Source organism: Eretmochelys imbricata, chromosome 10 (genome assembly GCF_965152235.1).
Source record: "Eretmochelys imbricata isolate rEreImb1 chromosome 10, rEreImb1.hap1, whole genome shotgun sequence".
NCBI lineage: Eukaryota > Metazoa > Chordata > Testudines > Cheloniidae > Eretmochelys > Eretmochelys imbricata.
The window spans coordinates 35,173,101-35,192,001 of NC_135581.1; the positions used below are offsets into that span (position 1 = coordinate 35,173,101).

General features: G+C 52.6%; 1 protein-coding gene across 1 annotated transcript; it reads left to right on the forward strand.

The window, feature by feature from the left end:
- Nucleotides 1–3,146: 3,146 nt before the first annotated feature.
- Nucleotides 3,147–12,595, forward strand: NME4 (NME/NM23 nucleoside diphosphate kinase 4). Its single transcript, XM_077828322.1, has 5 exons — nt 3,147–3,300; nt 9,272–9,402; nt 10,341–10,442; nt 11,595–11,707; nt 12,325–12,595. The coding sequence occupies exons 1-5, from the start codon at nt 3,147–3,149 to the stop codon at nt 12,443–12,445; spliced, it is 621 nt and encodes a 206-aa protein (XP_077684448.1). The 3' UTR covers nt 12,446–12,595.
- The last annotated feature ends 6,306 nt before the right edge of the window (nt 12,596–18,901 follow it).

Consider the following 18,901-nt stretch of genomic DNA (forward strand, 5'->3'; position numbering starts at 1 on the left):
CAGTTTGACTTGTAGGGGCAGTTTGGCTCTTAATGCCACTGGGACCTGAAGAGGGGGCATTGTCTTGAGTTCTGATGTAATAGGAAACGTCTGAATAACAAGATTCACAGCTGTAGAGCACATGCTGCACACTCGCTCATCAATAACACGTGATGGATACTGTATGACTTGTATGAACAGTACAGCAGCAAAGAATGGTCTTGTGGATCTGTCCCAGGAGTGCGAGCCCAGAGATCTGGGTTTGTGACCTTGAGCCAAAGCACCTAACTCTTCTGCATCTCAGTTACCCCATCTGGGCAAGTCTGTTGTAGGGCTTAATTCATTGTTTGTAAAGGATCTTGGAGATCCAGTGAGCACTATATGAGCGCAAAGTAGTATTAATTAGTGCATGCATACAAATGTGACAGGAGCATTCTGGGAACTAGTTCAAATTACCTCCCTTTTAAAGAAAACACTTAATGACTACAATTTTCCATTAGCTTGGAACTGGTTAAATAGAAATGTTTGAGTCAAACAGTTGTCTTAAGAAGAGTCTCAGGAATCTTGTGTGTGGGAAATAAAATTCATCCAGTTATCAAATTAATTACAGGAAATTAATCCCAGCTCTTTTGTGGTTTGCTGTCCCTAGAGCCCCTTGCTGAGCTTGTGATGGTCACCATTAAAACAGCAAAATTCGCCAGCTGTCACCATGCTCTCTTAGCTGAGTTACTGCAGTAGTTCCCTATGATTTACCGTGAGCAGTAACAGCTCTGTGACGGCTACCACTGTCAGGAGTGATTGGTCTTTTAATGGTGACCAGAGATTTATAAAAGCAAACCATCTTCTGTACAAAAGATCCACGAGATGCTTTTGTGGTGACTGCACCTCTGGTACCATCCACTAGCCGCCATCTCCTGCCTGTTGGTGCACAGGGAAGTGGATTGGGTGGCAGGAGGACCTAACTTCTGTTCCCAGCTGTGCCTTGACTGTGTGTAACCCTAGGCACGTTGTTTTAGTTTCTGTGCCTCTGTTTCCCTGTTTGTAACAGGGAGATGATGCAAAGTGCTAAGTGTCCTCCATTCCCTGTTCAGATTCGCCTGCTTAGATTAAACTCTGAATAAGATATTTGAAACATTCTTTGGAGCATCAGTTTTGAAATGCTTCTCTTCCCCCCCCCCCTTTCATATTCTAATGCAAACTTCTGGTTTTGTTGCCTCTCTCCTCATGAGTGAGAATTCCCAGGAGTGTGAGCCTGTCCCTAACGTTATTACAGGGTGAGAGCAGTTTTCCAGATTCCTGCTCAACTAAATGTCTATTAATTAGGAAGGGCCTCCAACTCTGCTTCTACCTAGCTTGGGTCTTTCTTTTGTTTCCCGGGATGAAGGAATCATGCAGATATCTGTATTTCCAGCCGCTTGCATGGGAAGTTGCACAGGATGTCTTCTCACATCTTTGAATCCCCACACACTTTGGCATAGTTGGGACTCTGTAGGGGGAGGCTGGCAGAGAAACACCAGGTCAGGCCTAAGATGCAGCAGTTATCCTGTGTTCTGGTCTATTCTCAGGCTTTGCTCATTGCTGTAGTATGAGCGCCTTCCAAGAGCGAGTTCAGTAACGTGACTAACAACTATCACGTGTGTGTGTGAGAATGGGGTGCATGGGCACTGCCAGGAGACAGGAGCTCGTACTGCAGCTGCCTAAAATTTAAAATCTCTTTCCAAACGTGCACAACAACGGTTAGATCCAGGCCAAGAGTCAAAGTAACCCAATTCAGCCTATATGTGGCAATGCAAATTCTGACCCAAACGGGGGCCAGATAATGGAAGATACCTTCCCAGAGTCACGTGCGAAGGCTGCTCCAGGTGCCAGAGGAAGCTGCTGAGGTGAAGGCTCTCCCATCACCAGTGGCAGGACTGTGGCGCAGGACAGGTGTGCCTGAAGTGGTAAGTAAGTAGGGACAGCAGGAGTCACGCAGAACAATCCAGCAGAGCCACTTGTGCTTTGAGGGGGTGGGGCATGTGGCTGCATTTCCTTGTCCCCAGGAGCAGATGTACAGCTGCCCTTGTAACGGCTCCAGGGAGGCCAGAGGGGCCACATTCCCCCAGGTGTGACTGGGGGTTGTGCAGGCAAAGAATTTAGTCAAGGCCACAGCCTTTCCAGGCACCATGGCAGATGGTCCCCACCTCTCCTCCGAATAACTTACCAGCCGTCCCTCCCCGCAGTGTCTCATCCAGGTGCTGTGTTGTATCAACTCCTTCCGTACAGTCCCTCCTGGAAACACTCCTTGGGCCTGGCTGCTCTCTGCTGCTGGAGCTATGCGCACAGGCAGCCCTGAGCCACCTCCTGCTCCAGCCCTACTTCGGCTTGGAAAGTGGGGGGAGGTCACAGCTTCCCGCCCAGGGGAGAGCCTAGTGCTGATGTTGGGCTGGGGTGGATGAGCCATGAACTGCACGGGCTCTCTCAGGGCATTGGTTGAGGAGTTGCCCTCCCTTCCCAAGGGGGTTTGTAAGGGCTGAAGATTTCAGGGCTCCTGCCTTATTTCTCTAACCTTGGGGCAAACTCCCCAGACTGGATTTGCTGGGCTTCCACCTGAGTTTTCTAAGGGGAGCCTAAACCCTTCCTGGAGATTCTTGTGCTGTACCTAGCAGCTTGGCCTCTGGCTGCAGGGGTCAGCGGGAGGACAGACCCGTGACAGCTGCTGGGAAGAGGGAGGTGACCAGGCTGAGCAGGAGTCCAGGGGAGGGAGGCCCCCGGGGCTGAATGCCTGGAGCGGGGCAGGCTCTGCTCTGGGCTTGCAGCACTCCAAGGGCAGGAGCTGAGCGCTGTGTCCCCTGGCGTGGCTGGTACCCTCCATGCAATGGGCGGGGGAGCGGCTTTGGGCTCCCGGAGGCCGGTGCAGGGTGCACGTGGGAGGGAGGGACAGAGCAGCCGGCGCTGGGGCCGGTGCAGCCGCCTGTGGGGCTCGCGTCCGCTTTAAGGGGTGGGACGGAAACCTGACACTTCCCTTGTTCCTCACCGGGACAGGGGTGGTGCTGCGGGGGGGGCTTCCCTGGCCCCCAACAAGCCCGGACTATAAACTCCAGCCTGAGAAGGCAGAGCCCAGCGGCCGGGCTGTGCCCTGCTGTCCCGGTCCGCTGGGAGGGGGAGCGGGCAGCCCGGGTCCGAGCATGGGCTTCTTCCAGCGCTGCGTGGCCAGGAGCCTCCTGCAGGGCCAGCGGAGTCTGTGCGGCTCCACGCCGGGCCCGGAGCGCCTCAAGCCGGAGGCTGCGGCGCCAGCAGCCCGCTCCCTGGGGCCTGGCTCCAGGCGCCCCTACAGCGCTGGTGAGTCCGAGCTGTGCGGAGCTAGGGACCGATCCCCCCCCAGCGGCGCCGGGGGCTCTCCCGGACCCCTCATCCCCCCTCCCACGCCCCAGTCTGCAGCTCCCATCTCCTCCCCCTCCCCCCCCGGGTGTTTCTCCGCTCACAAATCGCACTCCCAGCGCCGAGCAGCATCAAAGCCCGGCGGAGGCCGGGTGGACTAGCTGCCCCGAGCCCGGCCGCGGGGGGACTTGCCCTCTGCACCCGGCGGGCCGTGAGGACTGTGCGGGCAGGTCTGTAAACTGACAACAAAGCCGCCCGCTGCTCTGATCGCTGCCGGCCGGGGGAGGGGGACCCCCTCCTAGCCTTTGTCTCGTAAGCGCAATATCTCCACGTGCCTGGGGAACACCACCCCCACCTTCCAGTTTGTTTGTTTTGGTTTCCAGTCCCCCTGTGGATGTGCTTCCTCTGCTGCTTCCCAGCTGGGTCATCAGCTGGCTGGCTCTGTGATCTCACTGCCTGCAATTGCTCCCTCCCCGCGAGCCCCTTGCCCAGAGCTGCAAGCCTCCAGGCATCTGCTGGCCAGGGGGAGGGGGCTGGCTAAAGCTCCAGGGACTGAGGCTGCCAGATCCTGCTGCTGCTTTGCACCGGGACGACCCTTTTCCACCACCAGTTCTCTGGGCCCCGCCGCCTTGGTTATAAATAGGGCTGGAATGAAATCGTCTCGAATGAAAAATGCACACGCCACCCTGGTGAGATTCTTCTCCCACGCTGTTTTATTGTGGGTTTAAACTGTAACCTGGAACAAAGAAGGCAGGGCTGTTTACTTCTACGTTGTTGCTCGGAATGGCGCTGCGGGGTGGGAGGGCTTCGATGCTGAGCGCTGGTCCCTTTGTCACTGCGAGAAAGCTGCTGGGTCTCCCTCTGGTGCCTGGGCCAAGAACGCTCAGTCCAGCCAGCCTGATCCCCCTTTGCTGGTGCCCCAGCAGCATGATCCCCCCCTACCCTGGTTTGAGCAGGGGACCAGAATGTTTTCCAAACTTCTGGGAGGAAAGAGGAAGTACAGTATTTAAGACAGTGGAGCTCAGATACAATCAGCCCTTCCCAAGTTGTCTTGAAGGAGGTGGTGCTGGCCAAAAGGGGAAAGCTACCCCATCCTTGGACTCCCCTCTGCGTTTGGCACGTGTCCGGCAGTGCCTGCTCTAGAAAATTCACGTCCTTTTTCTTTCAGCTGCTCTAGCGCTAGGAACAGCGTAAGGGCTCGGGTAGACTGGGTCCAGCATCTTCAGCAGTGTCACAACCCCAAGCCCGGCCTGGGCTGGCGGCACCTGCAGCATTGCTAGGGATGCGTCTGACATGGGGCTGAGGGGCAGCCATGGGTGACAGGCTCGGTGGGGCCGACATCCCACTCATCTTTTCCCCGTATTCTCTCCTCCTGCTGCAAAGGCCCCTGCTTGAGAGAAGTGAGAACTTTAGTTCCTTCCTGTTAAACTGGGATTTAAAGCTTTGGGGTCTTTCAGAAATCCCCCATAACTTAGCAAAAGAGGGATAGATTCAAGCTGGCCAGGTATTTCATTTGGAAAGTGGGTTCTCCCCTGCAGTCCGTCTGTCTGGTCTTAGTAAAATCCACTGCCTTGGGGCCGAGCATAGGCCAGGCCTGGATTACTGAAAGCAGGCTGCATTAGGCTGGAACCTCTGCTTACAGTCACCAGTGGGCTGCTAGCCTGGCTCCAAGCAGTTTCAGTCCAACACCCAGCGATGGCTGCAGCTCGGCAAACAATTGGGCATCAAATAATGCGAAGTGCAAGGCCCGAAGTCCAGGTGTAGCTCTTGACGTAGGCCTTGCTGCACCATAGAACTGACCATGCGTTAGCCCTGATTACTGGGACTCATTTGTCCTGCCTGTGTGGATGGGATCCAGCTGAGATCCAGAGACTAAGGCCAGAAGGGACCATCTAGTCTGACCCAGCCCTGTGGCACGGGAGTCCCTGAGGACTGTCCACACCATGAATCTGACCGGGTTTAAGCCTGCACTCAAGTTTAGTTCTGCCTGTGTGGGTTATAGCCACATGTGGGGCAAACAAATGGGGCTGAAGGGCAGATATATCCCAGTGTCCTGGTTCCCCGTTCCATGGTCAAAGCACAGAACCATGCTGCTGCCTCCATCAATTCTCCCTCTACTTTCCAGTGGAGATGAGAGGAGCCTCCGGCTTGGTCTGCCTTTACAAGTGATATCGACTGAGCTATGACAGTCAGAGTGTGAATAAACCATGTAGCTATGCTGACCTACCCCCTGTGTAGATGCAGCTGTGTTGAGGGCAGAGTGTGTCCGTCGCCAGAGCTAACTTCGTCTGGGGAGGCGGTGTTCCTACACCCATGGAAAAACCCCTTCCAGGGGGGCAGGCTACATCTGCACAATGGGATTGTGCTGGCAGAGCTACGCTGCTATGTCCATGTGGGGTCTTCCTGTCCTGTCCTGGGCCATTGTTTAGTGTTGCCAGTTCAGAGGAGTTGCCCCGGGGTGGCTGACCTGATCCTTTGTTGGCATACAGCCTGTAAAGTGTGTTGGGACCCCACAACTTAATGCAAATCACGTACATTTTGTGTAGCCCCTCGCAGGTGGCTGGAGAGAACACCCAGCCGAGTCCAAGCCCACTCAAAAGGCTCCTGAGTCCTGTCTCCCGCTGCTAAGACCAGGGGCTGCTCATCGTTCAGCACCTGGGAAGAGATTGCGGGCTGGAGCGAGATCTAAAGAGTTGTGTCCCTTCCCCATGGGGCTGGCTAAGCCCAGGCCTGACCTTTAAAAGTCTGGTTAATACTAAGGGGCTGAGGTTGGAAACAGATGAGTCCCCTGAGGCCTCCAGCTTGGTTTGTTCCAGTTAGCAGATAGCTGAGCCTCAGCTGTCTGAAAGGGGAGAGGTGGGATCCCTTTTGCTTGCTAGATGTGGGGGGAATCCTGCAGGAAGGTGTATTCTCATATTCTGGGGAATGGCTAGTGCGGCCTGTGTGCTCCCTGCTGTACAATACACACAACTCCATCCAGGCCCTGTCCCAAGCACTCAGACCCCTGGGCCAGGAGGTCTCAAGCAGCTGGGGTGGAAATCACTAATATGCTCCCCTCCTCCCTGACACTGTAGGACTCAGGGAAGAGAGGGAGGGTGCTGGCTTGGTGAGCTGGGGTGGCCGGGTCACCCCATGCAGCAGCGGCAGCAGGGAGTGAAAAGCCCCCTATGAGACAGGAGTGGGAGAAGGAAATAATTGGGCTGCCCAGACTGGTGGAGTAGGGGCAAGGCAATGGACCAGGATGGCAGAGCTGAAAGTGAAGAATTAATACTGGAGGGTGGGGGCGGGCTATGGGCAGGCAGTGATCTGGGTGGGAAGGAGACTGGGGTGGTGTCTGCAGCTGTGTGTTGGAGGCTGGCACTGTGGCTCCTGCTTGGTAGCTCTTCCCACAGATGCTGCAGGCTCCGATGCTCCATGCTTCCCCGCCTGGCTCGGGAGCACTTTGCACAGTGGATTGTTTCTCCCAGCTCCCTGCGGCCTTGATACAGCTCCAGCCCCAAGCCCAGCCCACTGCTAGCTCAGCCAAAGCAGCTAAGAGCAGCCATCCTCTGCAGCAGCATCCCAGTGGGGCAGGGGCAGAGCTGAGCAGGGAGCGGGGGAGCGCAGAAACCATTCCTCAGGCTGAAGACCCTGCAAACTCCTGGTAGGCCCAGGGGCTTCCTGCATATGTCTCCTCTCCCCACTTGGCTCTTGCCTGGGGAGCTCCAATTGTAATGCATTATGGGTCTGTCCTATTGGATCCAGAAATCTTCTCTCCTGCCTGGTCTATGCTCCCCACCCAGCAGAGAGTCACCAGCAAAGAGGAACTGAGCACCAGCTGCCTCCACCCCCGACCCCCACCCGTGTCCCCTGGCTGAGCCAGGCCCTTCCAGCTAGTCCAGTGGCTGCAGGATACAAGGCATCGCAGCCCTCAGTAGTTCCGGCTGGCGACAAGGAATTTGGCGTAGGGATATGCTGTAGTTCCAAAAGGTGAGGTGTGTGGGAAGGTGAAGATGACCCAGCTGGGGTGGTGTCCCTCGCTGCTAGCCCAGAGCAAGAGCAACTCTCCACTCTGCACGCCCCATGTCCCTAGGGCTTGCTCTGCAGGAGCCTGGGGCTGACACTGAGCAGAAGTAAGAACTGCGGGAGGGGGGCTGCTAGCGCTGCTGCCTGTGCCCTGACCTGGTCTCTGCCTGTCGGCTGCAGCCTGAGCAGCCCAGCCCCAATTGCACCTTGTGTGGTCACAGGCTTGTGGCTACTCTGGGAGGGGAATGTTGCATTTGAGGCAGTGTGGCCTAGTGGGTGGAGCACTGGATAGGGATTCAGGAGACCTAATAGGTTCTATTCCTGGTTGTGCGACTGGCTGGCTGGGTGACCTCGGGCAAGTCACTTCCCCACCCTGTGTCTTTCCCCCTCTCTAAAATGGAGGTGAGGATACTGCCTTGCTTTGAGTGCTGAGGCTCCTTGTTCTTTCTGATCACAGTAACTGTCTCCACCCACGCTCAACCACCATGAGCCTCCCCACTTTCCAGACAGGCCAGCAAAGAGCACAAGGCAGAGGGGGGTGTCTCTTGGCCAGGCAGTGCCCTTCCCTGGCACCTGCCATCTGAGGAGCTAAAAGCCCTTTGCAGACACTAATGAAGTCAGCCTCCCAGCCTGGTGGGTCAGTGTCATTCTCCTTGTTGTGCCGATGGGGAAACTGAGGCACAGAGTGGAACCTTCCCGCAGGTCAGTGACAGAGCTGAAGAGAGGGCCCAGGGATCCTGACTCCCAGGTCTGTGCTCTACCCGCTGTACATCACTTCTGCAGGTCAGCTCCAAGGCACTGCCTGCCTTTTCTAACAATGAGCCCCCAAAGCTCTGACCCCTGTGCCTTTGCACTGACTGTAGGAGAGGCCTGCCCCCTGGCTCTTGGGTGACTGAGCCCAGCTGCCAGGACTGGGACTCCTCACTGAGCAGGAATGATGTTTGCATCCTGTACTCTGGTTGGGCTGCTGCCAGGACAAGCCGATTGCAGGGTATTGACTGCAGAGCAATGCCAGCAAGGCTCCAGGCTGGCATTGGAGGGGGCATTACTGATCTGCTGATGCCCATGGGCAGTGTGCACCATGCTGCCCAGTATCCCAGAGGATTGTCCATTCTGCATCTACCCATTGGTCCTGATAGTCTGGCATCCCGCTTCCTTCAGCGGGAGGTGGGAGCCTTGCAGTGCACTTTAACAATCGGACAGTGACAAACAGGTGGGGAGTGGGGTTAATTCCCCTGAGCCCGCTGCTTGGCCAGTTCTTTCATTAACACCCATGAGATCTGTGCTGATGATTACTGAGTGCACTGTGCCCAACACTGTCTGTGCCTTGAGACAGGTTTGCTGGGAGGCTCGAGGAACAGGTGTTGATCTTCCAGATCCTGAGTTCTGAGCCCCTGCAGGAGTTTCTGATCTTTGGCCCCGCATGCCCACTCTCCATGTGCCAGCGAGGTATTGATGCTGTGCCTATCACCATGGTATCTGAGTTCCTGGGCTTGTCCATCTGCTGCTGCCCCAGGGGGATTTTTGAAGAGCTCAGATTCCTTAAATTGTTCCCAATCCTCAGTCGAGAGATGCCAAGCACTCACAACCCCCATTGCAGGACCAATGGGTGCTCAGCACCTTGTGGGAGCCAACCCTGTGAGAGAAACCTACCCACCCTGCAGTTCCCAGCTGGGGCCAGGCAGCAAAACCTAGGTAGTGCTGGGATTGTTGGGAATCCTCCCCGAACTTCTGGCTCCTCCTGCCGGCACCACGGGTCTGAGCAGCAAAACCAGCTGCAGTGTGAAATCAATAACTCCTGCTCCCTGCTCAGGTTGGGTCCTTGCAGGGCTCCCTGTGCAGCTCCTGGGAGAAGGATGGTGCCCAGTCTCGCTGTGTTTGAGGACAGGCTGTAACCTGCCCTTCTCCCTTTCTTGGTGCCCATCAGGGATCCCTGGGATCCAGGAGCGGACGTTGGTGGCGGTGAAGCCTGACGGAGTGCAGAGGAGGCTGGTCGGTGACGTGATCAAGCGCTTTGAGAGGCGTGGATTCAAACTAGTTGGCATGAAGCTGCTCCAGGTACTTGCTTGCCACATCCCAGAGGACAGCCTGGTTCTCTGTTCTGGAGTCAGGTGACTGGAGACCTGGACAGACCAGCTAGATGGCGGGGAACGTTAAAACATGGCCTGGGCTTGTGTGTTGATGGAAGTGAGGCACTATCAACGCTGGCCTGAGCCAGGCCATGCTGGCAGGAGCTGTCTAACCTTCCCCAAGAGTCACAGCTCGAACCTGGCCCTCAGCACCCCCTGTTGGTCCAGTCTGGAGTGTAAGTGCGTCTCCTGACGCATCCTGCAGCTCTGGCCCTCCCTTCCCTGACGGCTCTGGCCCTCTACACTCTACTATTGAAGGCTTGAGCCTCACCCCCACATCCCCCGCAACATCTCCCACTGCATCGTCGGGCCTCCATTATTGCAATCCTGCAAGCCCCAACTCTGTCATTGCCCCTAAATCCTGGCTCGTTGCCTGCTGCTATTCCAGTTCCAGGCTTTCTGAGCCAGAGCCAATTGCCACTAGTGTGCTGTTTCATGGTATGAATATAGGCCTGCTCGGGCTTAGACTGAGTCCTCCAGGCTCATCTCCTTGGTGATTTAAACCAGACTCTGCTGGAGTGGGAGTCCAGTCCATTAACCCTTTGTCCACTGACCACTAGGTCCCCACTACACCCCCTCACAAATGGAGGTCGGGGCAATGTAAATGGGGAGACACCCCCTTGGTTGATGCCATGAGCCAAGGAAGAACTGAGTTTGTTTGTCCTCTGGCTCCTGCCTCTGCAGCTCTCCCAGAAATCTGGGTAGAGTCACTCTCTGCACAGGGAAGGTGCAGAGGAAATGCTGAGTGCCGGGAGCTGCTGAATGAACTCTCTCTTCTAGCCACAGGGAGGGGGCATTGATTTCCCATTGGATCCTGTCTTGGGCGCAGGGCTTGCTTCTCACTTTGGGGTCCCCCCTTCCTTCCAGGCCAATGAGGGGATCCTGGCAGAACATTACCATGAGCTGCGGAGGAAGCCCTTCTACCCAGCACTGATCCATTACATGACCTCAGGCCCAGTGGTTGCCATGGTAAGGCTGTGTGTGTGTGTGTGTGTGTGTTTAGGGACAAAGGGTGTGGGGGAAGGGTGGGGTGGGTTAAAGGTGATGGGTGGGGATGGGAATGGGAATGTAGATTTAGGACATTAACTTTAGTTTCATCGTTGATTTCTCTCAAGGAAAGGGAATCTTCCAACACGTTCTGTCCTGGAATCCATATTCTCTGGGGCTTTGGTTTCTAAAGTCACTTTGTTCAACACCAGATCCAGTGCTTAATTTGTGCTGAGCCCCGGCACCTCTGGGCTTGGCAGTTCAGAGCCCCGGCACCTCTGGGCTTGCTGTGTCAGTTATGAATGTAAAACAATTGCTTGAGCCCCAGCATCTCTTTCATTACAAATTAAGCACTGCCCAGGTCCAAGTGGAGAAGGCTCCCCACCCGGAGCAATACAGGGGACCGTATATTGGGTGGAACTGGGCCCTTCCCTTGCTGTGCTGGGAACCAGCACCTGCCCTGCGTGAGCGCGGGAATCGGAAAGTGAGGGTGACCAGCCTCGTGTGCCCTCCCCAGCCGAGTGACACTTTAGTGCAAACATCATGAAACCCCCTTGCACCAGTGACCTGCGGAGGGGCTTACGATCACGGTGAGGGGAGATGATGAGCCTGTGCTGACATCAGTCCCAGGTGCAGCCCCTCCCCCCGGCCCAGGCCTTGGTGCTTTGACACTCGCTCAGCCCTTTTGGCTTTGGCCTCTGTTCGTTTTTTCCTCCCCGCACGTCACTCTGTCTCTGTCCTCTGCTCTACTCCCCTCCCCCAAAGAATCAGCGCTCACAGGGCCAATGCTGCCAGTGTAGGCCCAGGACTCTGCGCTGTGGCTCAGCTTGGCGTGGCCCTCCCCTGCCTTGTGCCTGGCTGGCTGCCCCACTCTGCTTCTTTCACACCGGACAGGAGGAGTCTGATGGGACTGAGGAGTCAACATGATCCCAGGCACCCCCAGCCTTCTCCAGTATCCCCCCACCACACTTCTGCAGGACCCAGTCAGCCTGCATAATGGCCCTGAGATCAGTCCTGAAGGGGAGACCCAGTTTGGCCACTGGAGCAGAGTTCTGTCTCCCCAGGGTGGTTGTGCAATGGGAGTTTCTGTGCAGCTTGCCCTGTCTCAGCTCACAGAGCCTGTGTGTATTGCAGGTGTGGGAAGGTTACAATGTGGTTAGGACTTCCAGGGCCATGGTAGGAGATACCGACTCCGCTGAAGCCAAGCCTGGGACGATCCGGGGAGATTTCAGCATCCATGTCAGCAGGTACAAATCGCACCGAGCCAGCCAGCCAACTAGCTCCACCGTGCTGGGCAGTGTCATAGAATCAATCACAGAATATCAGGGTTGGAAGGGACCTCAGGAGGTCATCTAGTCCAACCCCCTGCTCAAAGCAGGACCAATCCCCAATTATTGCCTCAGATCCCTAAATGGCCCCCTCAAGGATTGAACTCACAACCTTGGGTTTAGCAAGCCAATGCTCAAACCACTGAGCTATCCCTCCCCCCATGTGCCATGCTTGGCAAGCCCACAGACCTGAACCTCCTTGGCAGCACCCTGGCATCTGAGACAGTCTGTGACTTGAGCCTCCTGTAGACCCATTCATGGACAGCATTACTGTAGAAGGCTGGTTGCCCCATCCCAGTGGCACGGGGTGAGGGGAGAGTACTCACAGGGGGGTAGCTAATGAAACTGTGGGGAGATGCTGGGGGGGACTGACGTAACACTTAAGTGATCAAGGCTATGACATGGGCATATTGCCCATCTGTGGTGGCTAGAGGCAAGGGGAAGGGTCTTGGCTGCAGGACCATGTCCCTAAGGGCATCCAGGTTCTGCCCTTGAGGCTGCCTGTCTGCCTTATCACGTGTTTCTCTTGGCCGCAGGAACGTCGTTCATGCCAGTGACTCTGTGGAGACGGCCCAGAGGGAGATCGGTTTGTGGTTTCACAGCAGCGAGTTGGTGGACTGGGACTGCTGTGACTACAGTAACACTTACCAGCTCTGAAGGCCTCTTCTGGCCGCGTTGCCTGGCCCAGGATCTACTACCTCTGACAGCGCTGCCTTATTGTAGCTCCTTGGGGCCCAGCGAGTATGCCACAGATCCTGACGCTGCAGAGTGGAGGCCACGCTTCCTTTATGTCGACTTTACTAGAGGGGGCCGCACTTCCCTTCTCAGACGTGGCAGACTCACCCCTCTTCTCACCGTAGTGCCAATAAGCCCTTGGAGAACTGATGTACATGAAGGAAGAACGATGGGGTTAAGTCCTTGAAGGATTCACATTAAAACTTAATACGTTACAAATGTGACTCTTGTTTCCCTTCCTCTTCTCTTTTCTTGCCCTTCTTGGGGGGTGAGGATGGGAGCGTCTTGTGGGGCCAGCAACCACCTCTGTTGTAATATGCCATGTAAATGGAGTAGCCATGGGGCAATCCAGTCCAAACCCCTGATTTTTCCTAGATCCATTACTGTGGAACAATCTGGTGTAGCTGGGTGGATGGCACTGTGCCCCATATCTATCAGTATATCGGCAGTTGATTTGAGCTTGGCAATACGCCGTAGTGGTTGGACAGAGAGGCTAAGCAGGAGAGTTGATAGGGCTGAGCCTGGTGGGATTCTGCAGGTGGGCTGTGGATGAGGAGAAGCAGCTGCCTGTCCTGATGCTCTGGGAATCTGTCTGGCGGCGAGCAGAATCTTTGGGGGGACAGCTCCATCAACGGGATCCAACAGGGTCCACCATCCTCCTCCAGAGCTATGAGACCACCCGTCTGTGCATCTGTGCCACAGCCAAATGGATATTGGCCACCGTTAGATGCTGCTGGTGGTAGTTTGCCACAACCTTCTCAGTGACCTAGTCTAGCAAGGAAAGATTTACAGTCAGGCGGTAACTAAAGAGATAGTTTGGGGTCTGTGGATCTTCTCATTCCAAGTGTTGGCTGGACTAACACATCCTCTAGGCCCCCTGGGCAGTTGCTCTTCTTGAGTAATACATTGACCACACCAGTGCAGAATGGGCCCAGGTGTATTTCATTTGACTTCACGATCCACAAGGGGCACAGACATCCCATAGTACTTCCAGGGCCTCTACCACTCTGACTCAGGAAATGCTAACGGGGGTAGCATGGTGTTTGTCTGTCCTGTTGTGGATTCTGCTGCTTGGGCGCTCAGAGACCTTTGCTGATTTTTTCCCCCCAAATTCAGTATGATAGCAAATTTTTGCGTTGGGTGATGCTGAGCTCGGAGGTGTAGCAGTGTGGCCTGGTGGTTTTACTGTTGGTATGGTTTGGCTGCTCAGGATTTTTCCGTGGCTGTGGTCGAATGATAATAAGCTGTCTTGTCTTCTCATGAACTGTTGGTAGGCTTTTATGAACTCCTTGTGTCATAGGGGATCTGATGCTGATGGAGATTTCGGCCATCCACGTATAGGCTGGAGACACCTTTGTCTTGCCCACAGTACCCTATGTTCACATTTACTATGGGCTACACACCCACATTTTGAAGAGTGCAGCAGCCACCCACTCCATAGTAAGCGAAGATTCGATCATCCACTTGTCCCACTATCCCACTGTGACTACAAAGACTACAGTATCTCATAGTGCAGGAGCTCGAAAGCTACCAGCAGCCTGGGACTTTCCTGCTGGAGAAGCCCCCTCTCCCCCTGAATCATGCTGCCATGACTGAGATGATCAGGGGAGCTCTTGATGTAACCTACTTGCTGATATTGTTTAAATTGATTATAGTGTCCAGAGGCTCCAGCTGAAATCAAAGCCCCTTTGTGCTGGGCACTGCCCAGACCCATAGCATGGGACGGTTCCTGTCACTGAGTGCTCACAATCTAAAGTTTACAACACAGAGGCAGCAGCTGGCAAAGTGCTTTCTGTGTCGTTCCCTTTTCCTTCAGACAGAAAGGAGTCATCCCCCAACCAACATCCAGAACAACCTAAACCCCGTAACCCTCCAGGCCTGTTGAGTGGGCAGTGCAGCAGAACTGAGTCTGTCCAGGTGGGATGGGAGTTCTGATCCATGCTGCTGATTAGCACGAAGTGTAGCTGGGGCGGGAAAGGGAAAATGCTGCTGATTTCAGGGGTTGTGGTTTGTAACGCCTCTTATAAATCTGTGACACAGGCACTGCCTGGAAGGGCCTTCTTTGGGGTGGAGGGTTTTGATGCAAATAAATAAAATATCTAACCTGTAGTATGCAGTCCTGACACCCTCCTACATCCACCATCCCATGATGGGCTGAAGAGCCCACCTTCTTTTCCCCTCCTCCTTGCATGGCCTGGAAACCCCATTGTACCTCCCGCTTTCACTCTCCCTCGAGTGACTGTGAATTCCCGCCACATGTGCTCCACAGACCTCCTCCATGCCACAAATACTGGCCACAGACCCATGAGACAGCAGGGTAGAAGTCCTTCTTCCTTGTGCCTGAGACCGCAGCCAGCATCTGTCACTGCCAGAGTGCAGGCCCACTCAGGTCAATCAACAAGTCATGTGATATAGACTGAAGAGGTTGGATGCACCCAGTGTGTCTCTTATTCCTCTATCCAGTCCCTCTGGGTCCTGTGTATTGCTCGAGCAATCAGTTGTGTTCTGCCTGCTTGCAATTACATTCTGTTTCCCAGTAGAGGCTGGCAGGGGGGGTGCATGATCTACAGCTAAATACCATACTAATGGAGATCATACACCCAGCAGAGCAGAGGGATGGCTTTCTCTGGGGATCAGTGAGGGGCTCCAGCCCACAGGTGGAGAGAGGGAAGGTGTTGGGTGCAGAGGCAGGTCTGGTGCTGGAACTGCAAATTTCCTGTCTTCAACCATTTAGGCTTTTACTTGAACTAGAGGGTCTCAACTGTAACTTTCTCACCTGGGGATTGAGCTGCATTTGCCTTCCGCACCCCAATCCTATAAAACAATGCAAATCCTTTGGAATCTGATTGCAGCATTCCTTGCCATTTGCTGTGACTCAGACTTCAGTAGCATCAGCAAATCCTCTTTTCAAAACCCATCCACCGCCTTTTGAAATTCTAAGTATTCTCCAGCCTCTGAATATCCCTTATTCACCGTGACAGCATTACGTTCTCAGAACTGCAGCAGTTAGTTAAGCATTACCTCCTGTGACATTACTCAGGCTACAGTCTGGACTGATGGACAGCTGTGTCACCTCAATTCTCCAATCTGGGGTGCTTTTTACACTGCTATGCTGTGGGAGCCACCACTCCTGGCCTGCTCACAGATAACCTCCAGCATTCAAAACCATTCCCAGCTGAATTATAAGAGCTCTTCTGGCCAGCCACTCCTGAATTATATTGCAGAGCAACATCAGCAAACTCCCGGTCCCAGACTTGTCCCCAGAAACACGCATTTTGTACTGCCTAGCTCTCTCCTTCTGGACAATACAAACTCATAGAAAGTCCATCATTTTATTATCAGATAATGATATGCACAAACCCTCTCGGATAGGTCATCTCAAGTGGAGGTTCCCCCACACTTCAATCCAAACACATTGGTTTAGATAAGACAATAAAACAAAGTTTATTAACTATCGATAGATAGATTTTAAGTGATTACAAGTAATGAGATAAAAAAGTCAGAATTGGTTACAAAGAAAATAAAAAATAAAATGCAAACTAATATCTAACTTAGAAAGCTAAATGAATTAAAAGCAAAGGTTTTTCTCACCACCTGCTTTTTGCAGTTGTCATAACCATACAGCTAAGGGTAGCCTAGAATTCCTCCTTACCTGTAAAGGGTTAAGAAGCTCAAATAACCTGGTTGGCACCTGACCAAAAGGACCAATGGGGAAAGAAGATACTTTCAAATCTTGGTGGTGTGGAAGGCTCTGTTTTGTGTGTTCTCTTGGGAAGTAGAGAAACATCAGGTCAGAAAACTCCTTCTCCTATAAACCATCCTAAAAGTTTCTCATATTACAAAAATTGTAAGTAAAAGCCAGGCAAGGCGTGTTAGATTATCTTTTGTTTTGCTTGTGAATTTTTCCTTTGCTGGAGGGAGGTTTATTTCTGTTTTTTGTAACTTTGAAACTAAGCCTAGAGGAAGTTCTGCTGTGTTTCTGAATCTTTTGTTACCCTGTAAAGTTATTTTCCATCCTGATTTTACAGAAGTGATTTTTACCTTTTTTTAAATAAAATCCTTCTTTTAAGAACCTGACTGATTTCTCTATTGTCCTAAGACCCAAGGCTTTGGGTCTGTGATCACTTTGTAACCAATTGGTTAGGATATTATTCTCAAGCCTCCCCAGGAAAGGGGGTTTAAGGGCTTGGGGGGGATATTTTGGGGGAATAGAAACTCCAAGTGGTCCTTTCCCTGATTCTTTGTTAAATCACTTGGTGGAGGCAGCATACCCTCCAAGGGTAAAGAATTTGTGCTTTGGGGAAGTTTTAAACTAAGCTGGTAGAAATAAGCTTAGGGGGGTTTTCATGCAGGTCCCCACATCTGTACCCTAGAGTTCAGAGTGGGGAGGGAACTCTGACAGTAGTCTTTACTAGAGGGAAGCCTCCCAGCTAGGACCCCTCCCCCAGTTGTGTTCTTTCAGGTGCTGTTGATGTTGTGAGCAGAAAGAAAGGAAGGAGAAATGTAATTTGTGTTGTGTGTTCTCTATTCTTATATCTTTCTCTTCTCTTTGAGGATCCTCTCTAACTGGGCTTCAGGTGACAGGAGGTCTGGGGAATGGAAACCCCCAGCTGTTTCTTTGCCAATATGTACATTTCTCACCCACACCCTTCTTCCTGACAAATAATAGCTGTTTGACTACTTGATCGTCTGTGATAGTCTATTTGATTATGTTGACACCTGGCTGAGGTGGTGGCTAGCCTTTTTTCTCTGGGGAAATGATTGGAAGCTGTTTTTCTAAATTTGGAACATATTCAGCAATGTTATACAGTAGAATCTTAAAACTTTAGGGACAGTGTTGACACACATTTTATCAGACAATAATGTTCAGCAGATTGGGTTTTCAAATGATACCTCATAAGGTATACTTTATGCAAAATTTATCATAGTCTTGGAAAAAAGGTGAAAATAAGAGTATAGACTGTCACACCTACCATGCCTGAATCCACACTAACTATCCTCTAGCAAATTACTTTTCCAGGGGTTCTCCCTCCAGCCCTTGCCACAGCTTCTAAGCTTTCCCCAATACTATACAGTAAACTCACTGCTCTGTAGTTTCTTGGTTTGACTCTTGCCTTTGGAGTTATCTATCTGCTGTCCAGTCCCTCCAAGACCTCTCTAATGCACTTTAACTTAGTGTCTGTTGCTGTGAAGGTTCGCCCATTTCCTCTCTTGGCTCCTGTACAGCTCATGTGGGCATGCAACCCAGAACTGCTGCTTTAAGAACAGCTAAATTTTGTATAACCCATCCTATTATCAGTACCCTGCCTGGCTCCCCTTTGAGAATCTGATCCCTGACTTTGTTATATTTCTTCCCATCTCCTCAGAAAAGACAAAAGCAAAGTAACTGTTTAACGATGTTCGTTCTTTATTCCCCCACACATGGTATCCACTTTCATTTTTAATTGGCTTAATGGTTCCTTTTATCCTTTGAAGAAAGATCCTTTTGGGCTTATTTGTGTGTGTTCTGTAGTTTACTTTTCATTATTTCTTTTTCTACTCTAATTTTCATCCCTTCTTCTCTTATGCCTGATCTACACTATGAGTTTGTTGGATTTAGCAGCATTAAATCGAAGTAACCCTGCACCCGTCCACACAATGAAGCCATTTTTCTCAACTTAATGGGCTCTTAAAATCGATTTCTGTACTCCTCCCCAATGAGGGGAGTATAAAAATATTGCTCGGGCACGCAGGAGTGAAATCAGGAAGGCCAAATCACACCTGGAGTTGCAGCTAGCAAGAGATGTTAAGAGTAACAAGAAGGGTTTCTTCAGGTATGTTAGCAACAAGAAGAAAGTCAAGGAAAGTGTGGGGCCCTTACTGAATGAGGGAGGCAACCTAGTGACAGAGGATGTGGAAAAAGCTAATGTACTCAATGCTTTTTTTGCCTCTGTCTTCACGAACAAGGTCAGCTCCCAGACTACTGCACTGGGCAGCACAGCATGGGGAGGAGGTGACCAGCCCTCTCTGGAGAAAGAAGTGGTTCGGGACTATTTAGAAAAGCTGGACGAGCACAAGTCCATGGGGCCGGATGCACTGCATTAGAGAGTGCTAAAGGAGTTGGCGGATGTGATTGCAGAGCCATTGGACATTATCTTTCAAAACTCATTCGATCGGGGGAGGTCCCGGATGACTGGAAAAAGGCTAATGTAGTGCCCATCTTTAAAAAAGGGAAGAAGGAGGATCCAGGGAACTACAGGCCAGTCAGCCTCACTTCAGTCCCTGGAAAAATCATGGAGCAGGTCCTCAAGGAATCAATTCTGAAGCACTTAGAGGAGAGGAAAGTGATCAGGAACAGTCAGCATGGATTCACCAAGGGCAAGTCATGCCTGACTAATC